The 21,604-nt window shown below is 43.9% G+C and overlaps 2 protein-coding genes across 6 annotated transcripts in view; both read left to right on the top strand.

The window, feature by feature from the left end:
• The window catches only part of LOC137424777 (uncharacterized), a 675,237-nt gene that overhangs the window by 28,844 nt on the left and 624,789 nt on the right, over positions 1–21,604 (top strand). The gene's annotated exons all lie outside the window — the stretch shown is intronic.
• LOC137424796 (cytosolic 10-formyltetrahydrofolate dehydrogenase-like) overlaps positions 1–21,604 on the top strand; it is a 28,932-nt gene that overhangs the window by 732 nt on the left and 6,596 nt on the right. The window contains exons 2-4 of one of the 4 annotated variants that reach the window (XR_010983993.2): positions 225–314; positions 15,475–15,591; positions 15,739–20,334. Coding sequence is in view for 3 of the 4 variants with exons in the window: in XM_068112639.2 (XP_067968740.2) it covers positions 225–314; positions 589–702 (204 nt within the window). In the remaining variant the exon portion in view is untranslated. Of the gene's footprint in view, positions 1–224; positions 315–588; positions 894–15,474; positions 15,592–15,738; positions 20,335–21,604 lie in introns of those variants that run through there. The other 3 variants (XM_078775956.1, XM_068112639.2, XM_078775955.1) reach the window with 3 other exon arrangements.

The following is a 21,604-nucleotide window of genomic DNA, read 5'->3' as shown; positions in this document are numbered from 1 at the left end:
ATTTCTAAAAATGTGAGGCATTGATTGAAAATATCAATAAAGCCGATATTGAATGTTTGGGGTTGCACTAAACTGATATAATGGATATAGATCCCAAAGAGGAATCGACCATCCCTCTGAAAAAGGGGATAAATGGTCGTAAAACATGTAGAAGGAACTAAAACGGGGAACGAAGAAAATTGACGAGTGCTTCGACCTTCCGGTTGTCTTTCATCTTATCGTAGATAAACTGGGACCAGCCAGCTCTCGCTATTCACAACTGGATCAGGGGGAACGACAGCAATCCAGGGGCTTGGACTATTATGGAGGGTCAGGTAAGGATCTTCAATTTTTTATCTTGTAAAATGAGGTCTTGTGACTTAAAAAAAAAAATTTACTTTTGTTTTTTACAGATGCTTCTATTTTTTTATCAATTATTTTTTGATGTTTGTTTAATTGTATCCTTTATATATTGTTTCTTGTAAATGTGAAATTGAAGTCGATTATTGTCAAAACACAATGGGCTGGCAAAATAGCTTGCAGCTGTCGAAGCCCCAAATTCGAATCTTGCCCCAAATATGAAATGTCTCCTTGGTGTTTCGCATGAAGAATGAGCCATCAATTTGTGCACCGTTCATCGGAAGGTCGTTGAGCTGTTATACCCATCTGCCACCACTAGTGGGCGCTAAAGATTCCACGGTGTGTTTTGCAAAGAAGATGTGAGGCATCGCCAGCACTCTGGAAAATTACAAATGTCTGCATCTTCAATCGAGTATTCTGCATTGGAGTGATGATCTTTTTAGGATTGGTTCTGGCCTAGAAATGTTTCTCGACTCATCATGATGTGCCATGGAGCTTTGTAAATCGTACAAGCTTCTTCTTCCTATTTATTCGAAATAAATCCGAGATTTGAAGTTTTTCCTTCATTTCACATTTGTAACAAAGCACCCTCAAGAAGCCCAAAATGGAGTCTTTTTTTTTTTTTTTTTTTTTAATATACTGAATCGAGGCTCGTGAAAGAGCTGACAACCACGAGGGAAAGACAGCACAGGGGGACCACGAGGGAAAGACAGTACAGGGGGAAACATTCATTAAAACACATTCAACAAAAAGACATCCAGGAACACAGCACAGGGGGACCGCGAGGGAAAGACAGTACAGGGGGAAACATTCATTAAAACACATTCAACAAAAAGACATCCAGGAACACAGTACAGGGGGACCGCGACGGAAAGACAGTACAGGGGGAAACATTCATTCAAACACATTCAACAAAAAGACATCCAGGAACACAGTACAGGGGGACCGCGACGGAAAGACAGTACAGGGGGACCGCGAGGGAAAGACAGTACAGGGGGAAACATTCATTAAAACACATTCAACAAAAAGACATCCAGGAACACAGTACAGGGGGACCACGAGGGAAAGACAGCACAGGGGGACCACGAGGGAAAGACAGTACAGGGGGAAACATTCATTAAAACACATTCAACAAAAAGACATCCAGGAACACAGTACAGGGGGACCGCGGCGGAAAGACAGTACAGGGGGACCGCGAGGGAAAGACAGTACAGGGGGAAACATTCATTAAAACACATTCAACAAAAAGACATCCAGGAACACAGTACAGGGGGACCGTGAGGGAAAGACAGTACAGGGGGAAACATTCATTCAAACACATTCAACAAAAAGACATCCAGGAACACAGCACAGGGGGACCGCGAGGGAAAGACAGCACAGGGGGAAACATTCATTAAAACACATTCAACAAAAAGACATCCAGGAACACAGTACAGGGGGACCGCGAGGGAAAGACAGCACAGGGGGAAACATTCATTAAAACACATTCAACAAAAAGACATCCAGGAACACAGTACAGGGGGACCGCGAGGGAAAGACAGCACAGGGGGGAAACATTCTTTTTTTTTTTTTTTTGTATACTGAATCGAGGCTCGTGAAAGAGCTGACATTTACTTCACAAACAAATCAACCAGACAAACAAAATACCCAAAAAGAGGGAGCGGAAGACAAGAGAATGGGAAGCACGCAAACACTTGAGAGCACACAACATTTAAGAGCAGGGAGATGTGTGGGAGAGTGAGGGCTTGGGGGGAGGAGGCATGGGAAGGGGGGGTGGGGGGGTGGGAGAAGTATAAAACACAAGGACACCAAGGACTTCCAGGACAGAAGTTGGTATTTCAAAAAGTGGAATTGGGGTGAAATTATCGGGGATAGAAAAGATCAAGGTTTTGGATGGGGGAAGATAAGAGATGGTGGTGAACAGCTGTTTTAAAGACCTGGAGGGTGGAGTGGGATTGAAGAGAGTGAGGGAGTTTGTTCCAGAGGCGGGAGAAAAGAGGAATGAAAGAGTGAAGGTGAACAGAGAGTCTTGATTTTGGCCGTTTAACCATAAGAGGGTTGCAGGCAGATCTTGTGAGACCTGTAGGAATATTTGCGGGACAGAGCCCAGAGAGAGCTGGGGACAATGGAGAGAGAGACAATTTTGTATTTTTGTTTCTTATTTTTTTTGTATTTTATTATCACTATTCATATTACAATTATTATAATTACTAGGGCATGCCCGTACTATATATATATATATCTAAAATTATATCCCCCCCCTCTATTTACATGAAATGGTTTGGTCCATGAAATGTTTTGGTCCATTCGCAACGCCAAAGCGAACGGCGAACGCTTTACATGAAATGGTTTGGTCCATGAAATGTTTTGGTCCATTCGCAACGCCAAAGCGAACGGCGAACGGCTTGCGAGTACAGTGACAATCCCCCCCCCCCCCCCCCCCTCTATTTACATGAAATGGTTTTAATTAGTTTTAAAACATAGTTTAACGCCAACATAGCGGCAACATAGTTTGCCAACGTGAAATAAATGAATACGCTCTCAAATGTGCCGTCCGAGGCAGAGTGTGTTCGCCACGTTCGGCACACGCGATAGCTCGCTGCTCTCTGATTGGTCGAATCGTTTTTTGGACATAGCTCGGTAAGTAATTGTCCGATTAATATGAAACCTTGAAAAGGCACATCCTCGGGTCCCCAGCAATATACCTGGCAAGTTTCAAGTACTAGGGCATGCCCGTACTATATATATATCTAAAATTATATCCCCCCCCCCCTATTTACATGAAATGGTTTGGTCCAAAGCGAACGGCTTGCGAGTGGTGACAATCCCCCCCCTCTATTTACATGCAATGGTTCGGTCCAAAGCGAACGGCTTCCGGAGTTTGGTAAAGAAATCGCCATCGCGTACACAAACGCGCAGGAAAGCGAATGAATCGCAAATTCGTTTTTATTAGTTGTAAAACATAATGCCCAATTATTCAATTAGCGCCAACGTATTTTGGCTGTTTGCAATTTAATCGCAAGGCAAAGTAGAAAGAGAAGAGGGAAAAAAAGAAAAGCCTTGCCTTGCTGCAAACAGCTGCTGCAAACAACAACAACAGGGAAGGCTTCACTGTCCGGAAGTTGGCATATCGCAGTTACGATTATTTTAGTGTTAATGGCCAATTATTCAATTAGCGCCAACGTATTTTGGCTGTTTGCAATTTAATCGCAAGGAAAAGTAGAAAGAGAAGAGGGAAAAAAAGAAAAGCCTTGCATTAACGCATTAACGCTTGCATTGCATTAACGGTTCGGCACACGTGATAGCTCGCTGCTCTCTGATTGGTTGAAGCGTTTTTTGGACATAGCTCGGTAGGTACTTGTCCGATTAATTTAAAACCTTGAAAAGGCACATCCTCGGGTCCCCAGCAATATACCTGGCAAGTTTAAAGTATATCGGACCCGTGGTTGTCGAGAAACAGCGGTCACAGACAAACACACAGACACACAGACACACAGACACACAGACACACAGACACACAGACACACAGACACACAGACACACAGACACACAGAGATTACTGGAATTATAGATAGATATCGGACCGGTAGTTGTCGAGAAACAGCGGTCGCATACACACACACAGAGATTACTGGAATTATAGATAGATGTATCTTTTTTGTATTTAATTCTTTTTTTTGTTTTGGAGTTTATGTTCTTTTTTGGTATTTTATTATTATTATTATTATTATTATTAAGTATACATATGTTAAGTATTTAATTATTGTTATGAATTTTGGGGTGGCGTGATATATAGATCAGGTAGATCTGTGTAGGTATGATGCTCCAACTGTCGTGAAGAAGAAGAACCATTTTGATGTACATAAGTAGAGGACCTGTATAGCCCGGATGTCGGATTAAGCTCGTATATTTGCGGTCATACAAGGATGGCCTTGTGTTAACTAGAGTAGGGATTATGTTAATTCCCCTGTTTGTGAGACCTTGTGATTTATCCTTCATCCCTTATGGCAATGCACTAGACAAGTAGAGTAGGAAAGGCCCACTATTAGCAAACACACACATACTAATTAAATTCCCCCCCACAATAAAACTCACCGGAAGTGCAGGCAGGAAGCGCCCACGCATTGCGCCAACATGGCGATAAAACATCGCACAGGCAGGCTGAAAGCCATGACCAGAAGGACTTGCTATTGGGCAGGAGTCGACCAATGAAAGGGTGGAGCAAGAAGCGACCCGCTGATTGGTGGAAGGAAGCAACGGACTGATTGGCCACCGACCGATGGCATGAGGAGGAGAGCACAAAGCACTCGGCCAATGGTGAAGGACTGATGAAGGAAGAACATTCTAGAGGTCGAGAGGCGACGGACTGATTGGAAGGGAGCACCGATGACGTGACACCACAGTTGATAAAACCACGGCTGGTCGATATTTTGTCCCTCTCGTTTTTGGATCTCTTCGCACCCGGGCCTCGTTCTTCTGATTGACCCTGGACTCTTGCTGGTTGGACAACAACAGACGGTGAAGCGCTGACGATTCTCCTCCCCTGTGTTCACGCGCGAGGGACGAGTGTACAAGCAAGGCTTGCCGCTGCAGTGTACGCTGGCCTAGCAGCGCGGAACGAGAGGTTCGCACCAATGACCGGGTGGCCTTCTTCCCGCCAAGCACAGAGCCGCATCCAGACTGCGCACAAAGGACCGGATGAGCAGACGGACCCCGAGTGGTTGAGCTAAGCCCACAGTTCTTTTCATTTAAATTATCCCTTCTTCCGATGGCAAGTCTGGTGTGGGGACGTCCTAATTTAGGACGTTATTTATTTGAGCGTCACGTTTTCCTTGTTACCAGCATTCCGTTTAATAAAGCCGGCGTTTATTTTGTACATAAAGCCGTTTTCGATTGAGTTACTTTTGCAGGGTTGAAGATTGCTTGGAGATCACGTCAGGTAAAAGCTTCCAGCTTCTTCTTCTTCTTTGGTCCTTCCACGCATATATCGTGAAATCCGCTTTAAAAAAAAAAAAAATTTTTGTATACTGAATCGAGGCTCGTGAAAGAGCTAACATTTATTTCACAAACAAATCAACCAGACAAACAAAATATACAAAAAGAGGGAGCGGAAGGCAAGATGGGGAGAGAAGGGGAAGCACACAACCACAACATTTGAGAGCAGGGAGAAGTGTGGGAGGGAGAGGGCTTGGGGGCAGGAGGCGTGGGAAGGGGGGGGGGGGGGTGGGAGAAGTATAAAACACAAGGGGACCGAAATTAGCGGGGGTAGAAAAGATCACGGTTTTGGATGGGGGAAGATAAGAGATGGTGGTGAACAGCTGTTTTAAAGACCTGGAGGGTGGAGTGGGATTGAAGAGAGTGAGCGAGTTTGTTCCAGAGGCGGGAGAAAAGAGGAATGAAGGAGTGAAGGTGAGCAGAAAGTCTTGATTTTGGCAGTTTAACCATAAGAGGGTTGCAGGCAGATCTTGTGCGACCTGTAGGAATATTTGGGGGACAGAGCCCAGAGAGGGCTGGGGGGGCAAGGCCAGAGAGGAGTCGGTAGAAGATGGAAAGACCACCAACCTGCCTGCGGTGAGTGAGTGAAAGGCCCTTGGAGTTAGCTTCATCACGGGAGATTCCAATGATTCTGAACGCTTTGGTTTCAACAGCGTGAAGACGGGCTAGGTGTGAGGCAGGAGCACCAGACCAGAGGGGAGAGCAGTATTCCATAGAGCTGCGGAGGAAAGCCATGTATGTGGTGAGGAGCTCAGGTGTGCCAAGGAAGGACTTCGCACGACGGAGGATGCCCAGTCGGCGACTGGCTTTGGAGGCCAGATTTGAAATGTGGTTTTCCCAGGAAAGATCATGGCAAATAGTGAGACCCAAAAGCTTGAGTGACAGAACTTCTTGGAGAGGATTATTCAGAAAGTGGATGGGAGGGTTTTCCAGTCGGTCTTTTCGGAGAGAAATCGTAAGAGTGTGAGATTTATCAGGATTGAAAGACATGTTCCATTTGTTTGCCCAGTCTGTGATTTTGTCCAGGTCTGCAGAGAGTGAGGAGGCTGCAGACTGCCGATCTGAGGGATGAGGAATGGAGCGACAGAGAGTAGAGTCGTCAGCAAAGAGATAGAGAGGATTTTCAAGAGAGTCAGAGAGATCATTGATGAAGACCAGAAAAAGCACAGGGCCCAGAACACTACCTTGGGGAACTCCAGCCTGAACAGGAAGAGGAGATGAGAGAAACCCATTCAGGGCCACACGTTGACTATGACCAGAGAGGAAGTCCGCCAGCCATGCGTGGAGATTTCCATGGATACCAAAGGAGGAGAGTTTGGTGAGCAGAGCAGGGTGCCAGACCGTATCGAAGGCATGTGAAATGTCAAGGGAGACGGCTCTAATTTCCTGTTTGGCGTTGAGGACCTCCATCCATTGTTGAGAAAGCAGAAGCAGCATGTCCAGAGTAGAGTGACCAGGTCTGAAACCAAATTGATGATCAAAGATCAAGCCATTGGAGAAGAGGAAAGATTTCATATCTGAAGCAATGATGGATTCCATGACTTTGCTGATAATTGGGAGAACGCTGATTGGTCTGTAGTTGCTGGGATCTGTTTTTTCACCTTTTTTGTGCAAAGCGGTGATGTTGGCTGATTTCCAAGCAGATGGCAGATGACCTTGAGCAAAAGAGAGGGTGAAGAGAACAGAAAGAGGGAGTGAAAGAGCGGAAGCACATGATTTTAGGACCCGTGGGCTGATGCCGTCAGGACCAGTTGCAGAATCAGAGTCGAGGGTTGACAGAAACTTTTCCACCTTGTCAGGAGGAAAGGACACAGAGTCCAGGAGCAGTTGGGTACGACTGGGTACGGTGGGTACAGAGAGGGGTGGGTTTGGGACACAAGATTTAGAGGCAAACACAGAGTTGAGGCATTCAGCTTTTTCACGTGCGGAGTCAGCCGTTAAGCCGTTTGAGGTGAGGGAGGGGATAGAGGGGGAACAAACACCAGAAACAGATTTGACCAGACGCCACCAGGATTTGGAAGAGGGAGACAGATAAGAGAGTTCGGTCTTGAGAATGGTGAGATATTGTTTCCTGGCTCTCCTGAGGGTGGACACACACTTGTTTCGGGCTTTGTGAAAGGAAATGAGATTTCCTTCCGTTGGATTTGCTTTCCAGGAGACGAAAGCAAGTTGTTTCAGGGCAACAGCCTCACCACAAGATTCCGTGTACCATGGACGGAAGGAAGGGTATGACAACTGAAGATGAGATGGGATAAATCTGTGCATGAGAGAGAGCAATTTACTTTGAAAGAATTCCCAGGATGAGTTGATGTTAGAGGCGGTAGAGATGGGAGACCAGTCCAGATGATTGATGGCTGCTTGAAGACCGTGCCAGTTGGCCTGAGTGAAATGCCAGACTCGTCGACGCTGAGGAGGCTCTCTGAGAATTGTCAGAGAGATGTCCACTTTGACAAGCACATGATCAGATGAGCCGATTGGAGCAGAAGAAGAGCAGCAGACATTTTCAGGGAAGTTTGTCATAACCAAATCCAGAAGAGAAGATGCTCCGTTGACTGAGATCCGGGTCGGGAAATTGACAGATTGTGTCAGTCCCAGTGAGTCGCAGAAGTCCTTTGCTGAAGAGCCATGGCTGGTGAGAGAGGTACCCACACCCAGCCAACTGGCATGGTGACAATTGAAATCACCACATATGAGGAAGAGAGAGTTGGGATGGGTAGATAGAAGTTGGTCCATATTATCAGACAGCGAGATGTAGATGGAGTCATCGCTGTTTGGTGGACGGTACAACACACATATGAACAAAAGGTGGGAGTGAAGGGGAAGCCGTAGCCAAAGGTATTCCTGGGGGTGAGGTGGAGAGAGGGCAGTGGAGGGCGAGTGAGGAAGAGCGTTTTTATAAAGATAGCAACCCCACCTCCAGGACGAGGCTCAGGTCTATCATACCGGAGGAGGGAGTCACCTGGGAGAGATACCAAGGCATCAGAGACATCATGAAGGAGGAAAGTTTCTGTTAAGCAGATCACATCTGGTTTGTCAGAAGCAACCTGTATGGAGAGATCAGTCAAGTTTGAGCGAAGGCCCCGGATGTTTGAGGTCCATACCGTTAATGAAGAGGAAGGGGGAGCATCAGGTCCAGAACAGGGGGGGGAGGGGTAGGGTAAGATGTGGAAGAGGAGGAAGAGGTAGGGAGAGCTGTTGAAGGTGTGTCAGAGATTTCAGAGATTTCAGAATAGCTTGGAGAAAGGGAAGAATGGGGCAGACAAAAGGTTTGATGGAGATTGGGTGAGGCACAGTGAGGTGTTATTTGAGGAGGGGGAAGAGTGAGGCAGAAGGTTGGGGGAGATGAAGGTGAAAGTTGGAAGGGGGAAGAAGCAGGGAGGATGCTTTGAGGAGGAGGGGTGAGAGGGGAGTCTAGGAGGGGAGGAGCGAGGGAGAGTCTCGGAGGGGAGGGGTGTGGGGGGAGTTTAGGAGGGAGGGGAGGGAAGGGGCAAGGGGGGAGATTTGAAAGGGATGGGTGATGGGGAGGATTTGGAGGGGAGGGGTGAGATTGGATTTTGAAAAGTGTACGATTCATGGGAAACGAACATTTTTTGCAAAATGAGTTTGAGACCTTCGAGTCAAAAATACGTTTGAGGACACTGAAGGAGGGGTGGAGTTCTGGATAGTTTAGGGAATGTAGAAAGGAGGAACTGTAAGAGATGGTATTATATATATTTTTTGGAATGAATAGATTTGGTGAGCAAGACGAAAGCATCCTTTTGTAGGAAAAGAAGAAAAGGGTGTTGTAATATATGAGAGAAAATAGTTGTTCAGGGGAGAGATTATACATTTCTAATCGCGTGATCGCGTGATCGCGAACGAACGAACAAAAAAGAACAACAAATAAACGAATAAGACCTGGGAAGGAAATATTTTTTGGGGGTTTTTTTTTTTTGAGTGGAGATATTAAACAAGGAGGTATGGGGTGAACGACTGGGATGAAACAGAGAACGAAAATAAATGCAGCGCATTCGATGAATCGCTGAGAGAAAAACAGCTATTGAATTTGAACGCCTTCATTAACACTCGATTTGCTATCCGTGATTTTCCGGTCTTCACCGAGGGGAATCACATGACATTATCTTCTTCTTTTTGTATTTCATCATTATTACTATTATTATTATTATAATATATATATATATATATATATATATATGTATTTTTTTGTATTTATTTATATATATATATTTTTTGTATTTCACCTTCCTTTTTATTTTTATTTATTACGATGAGTATTACTATTATTATAATTATATATATATATATTTGTATTTAATTTTTTTTGTGTTTATTATCTTTAAAAAAAAAAATTGGAATTTTATTATTACTATTATTATGTGTACATCTTTTTAGTGTTTATTATCTTTTTTGTATTCCATTGTTGTTACTATTATTATTATAGATATCTTTATTGTATTTACTTTTGTTTTTTTTGTATTTTCTCTTTTATTTTATTTTTTTGTATTTATTATCTTTTTTTTTGGTATTTTATTATTATTATGACGATTATTATGTATCCATATGTTTAGTATTTTAGTATTTTTTATTTTTTGTATTTCATGATTACTACTATTATTAATATTATTATTATTATTATTACCATATATATACATACAGACGGCATTAAATATGGAATATTTTTTTTGTGGGGGTGAACTTACTTTTCAAGATGACTTAGAACCAAAACTTCATTGGAATTATGTTGAAATTATTCTCGATTTTGTTAATGTGACCTTTAAAAGAAACAAAAACCACATTTGACATTTTGAAGCAAATAAATTGATCCTTGAAAGTGATGTAAACTGATATCGAACTCAATTCACGGACAGTACTGTGTTAAACTTCTGTACGTTTTCCAGAAGTATCTCTGTTTTGCACATTAGCCAAAAAAAATTTCAACAACAACAAAAGCTAAATTATGACTGGGATTACAGACAGTAAAATTACAGTTCAGTACTTCGTGTAACCCCCAAGAGCATTCAGGAGAGCACGTACATGTCGAGGCATGCTGTTCACGAGATTTGCCAAGGTTTGGACAGGAATCGCTTGCCATGCAGTGACAATAGTCTGCTGCAATTCATGCACAGAGGTGGGCTGCTGGTCCAAGTTGTCGATTTGACGCGTTAATTCTGCCCACAAGTTCTCTATCAGATTCACATCCGGGGACATGGCAAGCCACTCCATATGCTCTACACCACGGTCAGCAAGAAAGTGTTGGATCATGCGAGCACGATGAGGCCGTGCATTGTCATCTTGGAAGACAAAGTTTCCTCGAAAGGCTGCACGAGCAAATGGAAGCAATGTTTCTTCCAGAATGGCACTGTACTTGAACTGGTTCAGGTTTCCATTCAGAACAACCAGGTCAGTTTTGCCCCCTGCATGAAAAGCAGCCCAAACGGTCACCCCACCACCTCCAGCTTGGACTCTTGGCACTATACAATCTTCGTTGTGGGCTTCATGCACTTGTCTGCGCACTCGGACGCGGCCATCTTGACGATAGACCAGAAATCTAGACTCGTCACTGAAGGTCACGTGATTCCAGTGTCCTGGCTGCCATTGACGGTGCTCTCTGGCCCACTGCAATCGGCGCTGGCTGTGTTGTCTGGTCAGGCGTGGCTTTATCAGGGGACGCCTGGCACGATAGCCTGCTTGAACCAGTCGTTGGTTGACTAGCCTTCTGGATACAGGCACATTTGTCAGTTGCTGCCACTCAGCCCTAAGCCGATTAGCTGACTTGGTACGGCCATTGCAGACTAACCGGTGCAGCTGGCGATCATCTCTCCTTGTGGTTCTGTGTGGACGTCCTGGCCTCGGTATTGGAGAAGGGACACCCCTCTGAGCATTTCGTTTCAGGATCTTTGACACCTGACCTGGAGTGATGCCATACTGCCGAGCAATAGCACGCTGTTTCATGCCAGAATTTCGTAAAGCCACCACTCCATGACAAACAGCATTGTCAAGTTGACGGACCATCTCCAGAGGAAGCAGCAATAACTTTTGAAGACGTGCAGCAGATGTTTTCCACTAATACAGAACGCAACAACCCTTATATACCCGATTGTGAAGCCAATCGTCAAATGTACCTGTCCTTACATTTTGTCACGCCACCTGTGATATAATCCTGTTATTGACTTCTTGCTGCGAAAGACAGTGACATGGTTCTTTCAACAAAGACATCACCGAAGGGTAAAAGAAACTCACCAGATTGATATACTGAGTTCAGAAAGTAAACCCAAGTCAAGAAAAAAAAAATATTCCATATTAAATGCCAAGTCTGTATATTTATATATCTGTGCAGTCTGTCCTGTGTTGTGTTGTCTTGTCTCGTCACTGAACTACTTCAAACTTTTTTGAAATCGTACCAAACTTCTGGTATGCACATATCTCTCCCGTGTGTATGTCCTAAGGGTATTGTATTTGATTTTTTTGTTTTAATTATTTTTGAAAAAAAATAAATAATAAAACTTTAATTGTTTATAAAATGTAATATCACGTATATTACAAATACATTTGTGCAAAATAATTGCTTGAATTATGATTGGTGGAAACCATGACAAAACAGCAACTCGGGTGCAGTCATTTATCTATATATCGACATATCTGGGCAGTGTCTGTGTTTTCACTTAACTCCTCCCTCAAACTTTTGTATCCGTGGTTGTGAAGTGTTTTTAATAACGTGGCGGTGGTTTTGAATCACGTGGTGGTGAGGTGTCTTAAATTACTTGGTGGTGTGGTGTTTTAAATTTGGTGGGGGGTGAGGTGTTTTAAATTATGTGGTGGTGAGGTGTTTTGAATTACGTGGTGGTGAGGTGTTTTGAATTACATGGTGGTGACGTGTTTTAACTTATGTGGTGGTGAGGTGTTTTGAATTAGTTGGTGGTGAGGTGTTTTGAATTAGTTGGTGGTGAGGTGTTTTAAATGAGGTGGGGGTGAGGTGTTTTAAATTACTTGGTGGTGAAGTGTTTTGAATCACGTGTTGGTGAGATGTTTTGAATTTTGTGGTGGTGAGGTGTTTTGAATTACATTGTGGTGAGTTGTTTTGAATTACGTGGTGGTGAGGTGTTTTGAATTACGTGGTGGTGAGGTGTTTTGAATTACGTGGTGGTGAAGTGTTTTGAATTACATGGGGGTGAGGTGTTTTAAATTACTTGGTGGTGAGGTGTTTTTAATTATGTGGTGGTGAGGTGTTTTGAATTACTTGGTGGTGAGGTGTTTTAAATTAGGTGGGGTGATACATATTTTTTGTATTGAATGTTTTTTTGTATTTTTGTCGAGGTTTGTTTCAGAGCTCGGCTTGTTGCAGAGAGAGGAGTCGGCAGAAGAGATATTTATCTCAAGGCCGCCATGATGCAGGCAGGCGGTTTCAGATAAATCTTATTATAACAGAGCAAATGTATATGGTTCGCTATGTCTGTATGTATATATATGTTTACATGTATATATGTATGTATGTTTACATGCGACGAAAACGTCTTCTTCGTCTTCAAATTAAATTACCACCCTCTTACTTAACCCTCTTACTTAACCCTCTTAATTGCGTTAAGACTGCTGAGACCCCTCAGACCTTTGACGACCCTTTAATTCCCCCAAGACCCTTCAGACCACCAAGACCCCCAAAGACCCAACATACCCTGAAGACCCCCAAAGACCCAAAATACCCTTCAGGGCCCTGAGGCTCAAAAAGACCCTGAATACCCAAAAACCCAAAATACCCCAAAGACCCACAACACGCCGACGACCCAAAACACCCCGAAGACCCAAAACACCCCGAAGACCCAAATCACCCCGAAGACCCAAAACACCCTGAAGACCCAAAACACCCCGAAGACCCAAAACACCCGAAATACCAAAAACACCCCAAAACACCCAAAAGACCCAAAATACCCTGAAGGCCCAAAAAGCCCCTGAAGACCCCGCATACCCAAAAGCCTCTGAAGACACCAAAGACCCTGAAGACTCAAAAACACCATGAAGACCCAAAAGACACCGAAATGGTAAAAGATGCCAATCCCCTCTGAAACGATGTCCGCGCGCCGAGTCACGCTAGTATCTAAAAAAGAGCAGAGGAAGAGCACTACAAATAGGGAAAGACTGTGAGATATTTGGGAGGGAAGAGAAGGGGTCACATTGAGGAGATGTTGCTCTGAAAGCCGCCATGATGCAGGCATGCAGCTTCAGATAAATATCTCGAAAAGAGCAGAGGAAGAGCACTACAAATCGGAAAAGACTGAGATATTTGGGAGGGAAGAGAAGGGGTCACATTGAGGAGATATTGCTCTAAAAGCCGCCATGATGCAGGCATGCAGCTTCAGATAAATATCTGGAAAAGAGCAGAGGAAGAGCACCCACCACAAGTAGAGAAACATTGACAGATATTTAGGAAGGGAGAAACCGGGTCAAATTCAGGAGATGTGTGTGTAAAAGCAGGATGATGCAGGCAGGTGGCTTCAGAAAACGATCTGGAAAAGAGCAGAGGAAGAGCAACAGATGGGAAAGTCATTTATCAAGGATTGAAGATCAGGTTTAACAGCTGTCAGAAAATGGATGGTTTAAAAATGGAAAATTGAAATGGTTTAAATTAAATGGAATGTTAAATTATCAGGTTTACTAGCTCTGAATGCAAAGAATCGTGCACCTTGGCATCTCGCAGCATGGCACCTCACACGTTGAAATCTCGCAGCGTGGCACCTCACACGTTGAAATCTCGCAGCGTGGCACCTCACACGTTGAAATCTCGCAGCATGGCACCTCACACGTTGAAATCTCGCAGCATGGCACCTCACACGTTGAAATCTTGCAGCATTGCATCTCGCTGATACAATCTCACAGCAGGCTTACATGGTTGGTTTTCCAGATACTGCCAGAAAAGGTGATGTTGATTCAATCTGGGAACATTTCAAAACTATAACGGCACTCAGCAGAGAGCAAACCTCCGCCAGGTGAACAGTTTACGTTTTGTATCCCAGAGTAGACCAGAAAATCACAATACAGAATCGCATTTAATCAAAATCATCCATCCACAACTTTTTGAGGTATTCTGCTATGTATCGTTTTTGGCAATGGTGAAGTCACTTTAAAATTATACAAGCTGGATGTTCGCCAATTTTGAATCGATTCTTCCTTGTCACACACCCAACCTCTCCACCAAGTTTCATCCAAATCCATCCATAAGTTTTTGAGATATCCTGCTATATGTTGGTTTTAGCCCTATCTCTCAATGGTGAAGAATCACTTAAAAAATTAAATAATTCTCATATCCAAATCCATATTCAGATCTTGACCAATTTTGAATCGATTAGTCCTTCTCACACACACAACCTCTCTACCGAATCTCGTCCGAATCCGTCCACTACTTTTTGAGATATCTTGTTCACAAACAAACAAGAAGACGTCATGCAGAGCACAATACTTGCAAAATCCACCCCCCCTATTGTCCCAAAAAGGTTGCCATTAATCCAGCAAATTGTCCATTTAATCAACATTAAAATTGATAATCTTGATCAACGCTAGGGTCAATAGGATGAAAAGTGACTTTTTCAGATGAAAATTGATGATTTTAGAAGTTTGACCTCGAGTTGACCTTTGACTTTTGACCTTAAAATAGTTTATTTCCCAATTCAGTGAGGCACTATGCAAATGCTGTTAAATTTTCAAGTCAATCGGATGAAAATTGACGGTTTCAGATGAAAATTGATGGTTTTGGAAGTTAAGTTTGACCTAGAGCTGACCTTTGACCTTTTGACCACAAAAATATTTAATGACTCAATGTGCAAATGCTGTACAAGTTTCAAGTCAATCGTATGAAAATTGATGGGTTTTAAGATGAAAATTTATGATTTTGGAAGTTTGACCACGAGTTGACCTTTGACCTCAAAATGTTTGTTTTCCAATTAATGACTCAATGTGCAAATGCTGTTCAATTTTCAAGTCAATCGGATGAAAAATGGCGATTTTAGTTGGAAAGATTCTGTTGAAAAAAAACAGAAAAGAAAACATATCTGCACTTATTTTATCAAAAAATGCTTCATTCCCAATAACATCTCTCATAGATATCCATATTAATAAACTCCTTTCTGATGTATAAAGTCCTGTCTCCTTCAGCCACCCTCATAGCTTTGAACAACCTGGAATCAAACTCGTAGCCCCACACTGGACATTCTCTATGGCAGCCACGTCCTTCCTCAGATGTGGTGACCAAAACTTTGCACAATATTCCAGGTAAAGCCTCACTAAATTCCTGCACAGTGCCAACCCTACCTCTGTTTGTGATATATTCCTCAGCAAATACAACTTGAAATACCATTAGCTTTACATATAGCTGCCTGTCTGCTTACTGCTTCCCCCTCAATCTTCTACCTCTCCTAGATCCTCCTCCTGTATTCCATGCTCCAGGACTGCCCCTTCATTATCTATAGAATAATACGCTTGTTTGTCCGTCGCATGTGACCAGATCCTCAGCTCTGGTGGATGTTTGTGAGGGACATACGAGGTGTGTTCAAAAAGTATCCGACCTTTGTTCATAAAAAATACTCGTATCCAGATACAACAAACTTACACTAATCTCCTTCAAAGTAGTCCCCTTGGGCTGCCACACACTTCTCCCAACGGTTCTGCCACTGTCGGAAGCAGCGCTGGAACGCCTCTTTTGGGATGGCGCGCAGCTGGTCCGTCGCATTCCGCATGATGTCTTCTCTGGACTGAAATCTGGTCCCTTTCAGGGGCATTTTCAGCTTGGAGAAAAGCCAGAAGTCACACGGAGCCATGTCGGGAGAGTAGGGAGCCTGACGAAGCACAGGTGTGTTGTGTTTGGCCAAGAAACTCTGTATCAAATGTGAAGAATGGGCGGGTGCGTTAGCGTGATGGAGCTGCCAATTGCCCGCTGCCCACAGGTCCGGCCGTTTGCGTCGCACAGCGTCACGAAGGCGACGCAGAACCTCTTGGTAATACTCCTTGGTGATGGTTGTGCCGTGTGGTGCGTACTCGTGATGAACCACGCCACTGGAGTCGAAGAAGACGGTCAGCATGACTTTGACATTGCTGCGGACCTGCCTTGCTTTTTTTGGCCTCGGGGTTGTTGGATGCTTCCATTGTGATGACTGCAACTTGGTTTCTGGGTCGTACCCATAAACCCAGGACTCATCGCCAGTGATCACTGTGTTGAGGAAGCTGGGATCGCTGTTCACAGTCTCCAGCATGTCCTGTGCGATCTCCAAACGGAGCTGCTTCTGCTCAATCGTTAGCAGCTTTGGTACGAACTTCGCTGAGATTCTCCTGAAGCTCAAATCCTCCTTCATAATGGAATGAACGGATCCAATGCTGACGCCCACCTCGTCTGCAAGTTCTCTGATCGTGATTCGACGATCCTGCATCACCAGGGTCCTCAATTGGTCAATGACGATCTCATTTCGGGATGTTGAGGGCCTACCCGAACGTGCTTCACTCTCCACTGATGTGCGGCCATCTTTGAAGCGGTTGTACCACTCCTTTATCTGTGTGGTGCTCATTGCTTCGTCCCCGAAGGCCTGTTGAATCTTGCGGATCGTTTTCCACTTGGGAATCGCCAAGCTTTACACAAAATTTGATGCAGTAGCGTTGTTCAAGTTTTTCCGTCATTTTGTCAAAAACGAAAATCCGACGGCGCTCACTTACACTTCCTCACTCATCGGCGGTCTGCCGTCGAATGACAGCTTCTGCAGATGGGAAAAAATTCACGCGTGCGCATTAGGATCGCCTACATACGTGCACCAATCAACGCCTCCCTAGCTTCATTTGTTTACGCACGACAAATTAAGGTCGCATACTTTTTGAACACACCTCGTACATACACTGAACAGCAATAGAAACGTCACTTCATAAAAACAATTCCTTAACATTTCCCATAGAAATATCAATGCATTTCGTTTAGATATCTCATTATTTACATTCGTCTGTATCTAAATTTAATCCTAACTACCGACAGTGGTGCACACGTGGATAAAAACAGGTCACCAAAACCCGGGCAAAAAAATGACTGGTACAAAGTCGTGCATGATTCCCATGGAAATCAAAATGCACGTGCGTCTCCTTGTGACTTTCCCTATAAAAGGCACCCCAAAACGTGTGTTCATCATTCGTGTTTCGATGCCAGCGCCATGCCCAGATTTACGAGGATTCAGAGAGACCAGGCTATTGGAAGATTGCATCCTGGACAGACTGCACGAATGGTTGTCAATGCTTTCCATGTCAACGTGAGATCCATCTACAGGTTGCAGGAATGATACTAGGCCTCCAACAGCACCGATGACCGCCCACGCAGTGGCAGACCGAGGGTAACAACACCATGAGAGGATTGACATATTGTGCGTCATCACATCCAAGATCGCTTTACCAGGGCTACAGAAACTGCAAGACAAACAGTTGGAACCCACCAGAGACACATTCGTGGTGATACAGTCCGTCGACGTTTGAAGAACAGGGATGTCCGTTGTCACAGGCCGTATCGTGGCCCCATTCTTACAGTTCGACACTGCCGTGACCGACTACAGTGGGCCACACAGCATCAAAATTGGCGTTACCAGCAGTGGAGAACCGTTCTTTTCTCAGCCAAAAGCCGATACTGTGTTTCCACGGCAGATGGCAGAGTGAGAGTTTGGCGTAGACGTGGGGAACGCTACTCAGATGACTGTGTGATGGAAAGAGACTCGTGGGGTGGTCCAAACATCATGGTATGGGATGCTATTGCTCTCAATCACAAAGTCGGTCCTGTGGTGTTCCAGAATATTAGTCCAGGAAGAGGCAATGGTGTCACAGCTGCTCGCTACATCGATCAAGTCCTCAGACCTCACATTGTGCCACATTTTGGACGTCACGGAAATCATGTCTTCCAGCAGGACAACGCCCGTGCCCACACTGCCAGAGCAACAAGGGACTTCCGCAACAGAATGGCATCCAAACCATGCACTGGCCTGCGCCCAGCCCCGATATAAACCCGATAGAGCACTTGTGGGACGAGGGTCAAAGAAGACTGAATGACGTTCGACCAAGGCCGACAACTGCAGCTCAACTCAGTCAGGCGTTTCTCAGAGTGTGGGCCCAAGTGACAAATGCCTTCATCAACCGATTAATCTCCTCCATGTACAGACGATGTATGGCTGTCATCAACGCTCACCGAGGTCACACAAGATACTGATTTTGACCTCCCGTGTTCTCACCTGGTCTTGTGTTTTTCTTATTCAGAACATTTCACATTATTATTTGAACTGTGGTGACCATACCTGCAATGTTTCATGTTGATCCGAAATCTCAATTCGTGTTGATCATGACTTGAAAATAAAGACTCCAAAATATTGATTCTGACTGACGTTTCTTTTGCTGTTCAGTATACATACATACATACACCGGACGGATCAAGCGCTCCACTTGTTGATTTATGATGTCATGATGAAGGCTCTTAATGCAGATTTGAATCTTCACAAAAATCTAATCAATTGGTTCTTGTCACAAACCAAATTTGTCCACCAAGTTTCACTCGAATTCATCAAACGTTTTGAAATATCCTGTTCACAAACAAACAGACAACCACACAGGGATGAGCATTTAACCTCCACCCACCTTCGGTGGCAGAGGTAACAGATCTGTAATAATAAAAGAGAGTGTGTGTTCATCAGTCTGTCAGTGTGTGTGTCTCCTCCATAACTCCAAAACCATGAAACCTAGTGGCCCCAAACTTTGATTGCATTCTTGTCGAACTCCATGGTAGTGCATGAATGAAAAATGGGTGTTTGGATGTGTTTAAACACCCCTTTTTGAAGATAATTTACACTAAAACTAGAAACAGTCTTATTTTTGGCCAACCTGTGTTCGGCTTGCTTAGCTCAGGGTCTCAAATCCACCATTTTTTCCGCACAGCTAAAAAATGCCTTGCCTCAGAACATGTCAGTTTCTGTACAATAAAGCTTCATATCTATGAATTGCAATATCGCTGAACTTCATAACTACGATTCACTGTATTCCTGTATACATCACAATGCTCATAAATGCCAGTGTTTGTGCCTTTATTTAATTTCCGCACATGTTTTACATCTAACATGCGATAAGCTTGAGAATCTTTTCACCTGAACTCCATTTCAAATTTTTAATTGACTTTAGCAGCATTTCCGACTCCTAAACAACTGTGCATTTGTCCTAAAAAAGTAGTTCAACATATTTGTACTCAGCCCTCGAAGTTTATAGACTAGACGGATTTATGGAAAAAGGCCATGTATGAGCTTCTCGGTGCATTTTTGGGTAAGAGTTGGGAAGCTCACTTTTTAACATAACTAGGGTATGCTGAATTAGATTAACCCGGTTCCCAAGCCGAATTTTGAGTTGTTATTTTTGAGTTTTGAATAAACTGCTGAAGAACTTGGGCATTGGTGAACTCACAGAGGAGACAATCAAATCTGCAGAAGCGTTCATCTGCAGAATGCATAATGTGCACAGAGCAACCTCTGTTGATTCAGCACGACATATGTTGTTCTCCAAGACTGGTAAACCAGAAGCAATGTCACCGACAGGTGATGCTCTTCATTTCTATTTGATGCAAGTACACTATCAAGCCATGGTATGGAGAAATGCTCATTGTGCCATACCTGACCTTCCTGCACCTGTGGAAATGGGATGGAAACGTGCTGATTCAGGACTAGAGCCTATTCTGATGTCACTGAGTCCAATCCCAGAAAGTTGCCTCGAGATGATTTGTTGTGCATGCCAGAAGCAATGCAAGACTCGATGCTGCAAATGTCGCTATTCAGAATTGAGGTGCACATCAATGTGTGCCTGGCAGCAACAGAGTGATGATCAGACCCCTTGTATGAATTTGATGTAGTTTGGCAAAACAACATGTGTGACATTCCTGAATGTTTGTGCTTCATGGCCATGTATACTTAATTTTAGAATAAATGGTTGTATGAAACATTGTCTTATTAAAACCATTTCCCATTTTATAGTGTCCAATTTCATTATCAGATTGAATGTCTCTTTCAATATGTCGCCAACCATAATATAGACAAGACGGGTTTATGAAAAAAGGCCATGCATAAGCTTCTAGGTGCACTTTGGGATAAAAGTTGTAAAGTTAAAGTAAAAGAGCTAGCTACATATGATATACAGTGCGTATCAAAAAAAAGGTAATCCAAATTCAAGGGGTTAATATGCAAAGGTTATTTAGTTTGACAATTTACATGTGGTTTACCAATTATGAGGAGATCCTCAGCTTTCCATTGATGCCTTTCATGCATCATTGCTGTCACACATGACCGAGTAGATGTTCATTGAAAATGACGTTCAAATTGCATTTTGACAAGTTTGGCTAATCGGTGCAAGACAGTTTGAAATGGACACATTACTTGTCGACTGCCAAGTTGATTATGTAAAATTTTTAAGCTGGTCTGGTAATCGTCGGTTGCGTCATCCTTTGTTTAAGATGGGTATTTAAGATGGGCCTACAGTGTATGGGTTTAGAGACAGTCTGAGTCATTCAAAAGATGGTTCAACTTACGACTGAACAGCGGACCTTCGTGGTTACAACCTTTCACCAAACTGGAAGTTTGCAGCAAACTCTTGATACGTTCAGGGAACGTTTCCCAGAACGAGAGCCTCCAGCAGCCAAAACCATCTGGGCGAATGTTAGAAAATACCAAGAGCATGGCACTAGCCTCAACCGCAACGAGGAGAAAAGCTGGTAGGAGGCGCACTGGGCGATCGGAAATGAACATTGCAGCAGTAAGGCAGCACGTTTTGGAGCATCCTAGGGATACCAGTGCAAGATGAAATGGGACAGGATTGCCTTCAACAACATTCAACCGAATCACAAGACTGGACCTCCACCAACATCCATATCGGATTCACATCCGGCATCAACCTACGCCAGGGGATTTTGCCAGGAGGCTGGTGCTTGCCGGATGGTTGATAGCACGTTGCGAAGCAGATGTCAATTTCCTGCGGTATCTTGTTATCGGCGACGAAGCTGCTTTCGCCATGGACGGCAAGGTCAATACCCATAATGTTCTTGAATATGCACCGACAGGACAACCCCCAGAATTTAATTTTGACACCAACATGAATCGACAAAAGTGGACTGTTTGGTTGGGACTTTGTGGAAGTGGTTAGGTGATCGGACCATTTTTCTTTCAAAGGAATGTCAATGGTAACAGGTATCTGCAGATGATCAATGACTAAGTTTTAACGCAGCTGGAGGAGAACTTTGAGCGAC

Source organism: Myxine glutinosa, chromosome 4 (genome assembly GCF_964187855.1).
Source record: "Myxine glutinosa chromosome 4, kmMyxGlut1.1, whole genome shotgun sequence".
NCBI classification, from domain to species: Eukaryota; Metazoa; Chordata; class Myxini; order Myxiniformes; family Myxinidae; genus Myxine; species Myxine glutinosa.
This window is presented reverse-complemented; position numbering and strand designations above follow the sequence as displayed.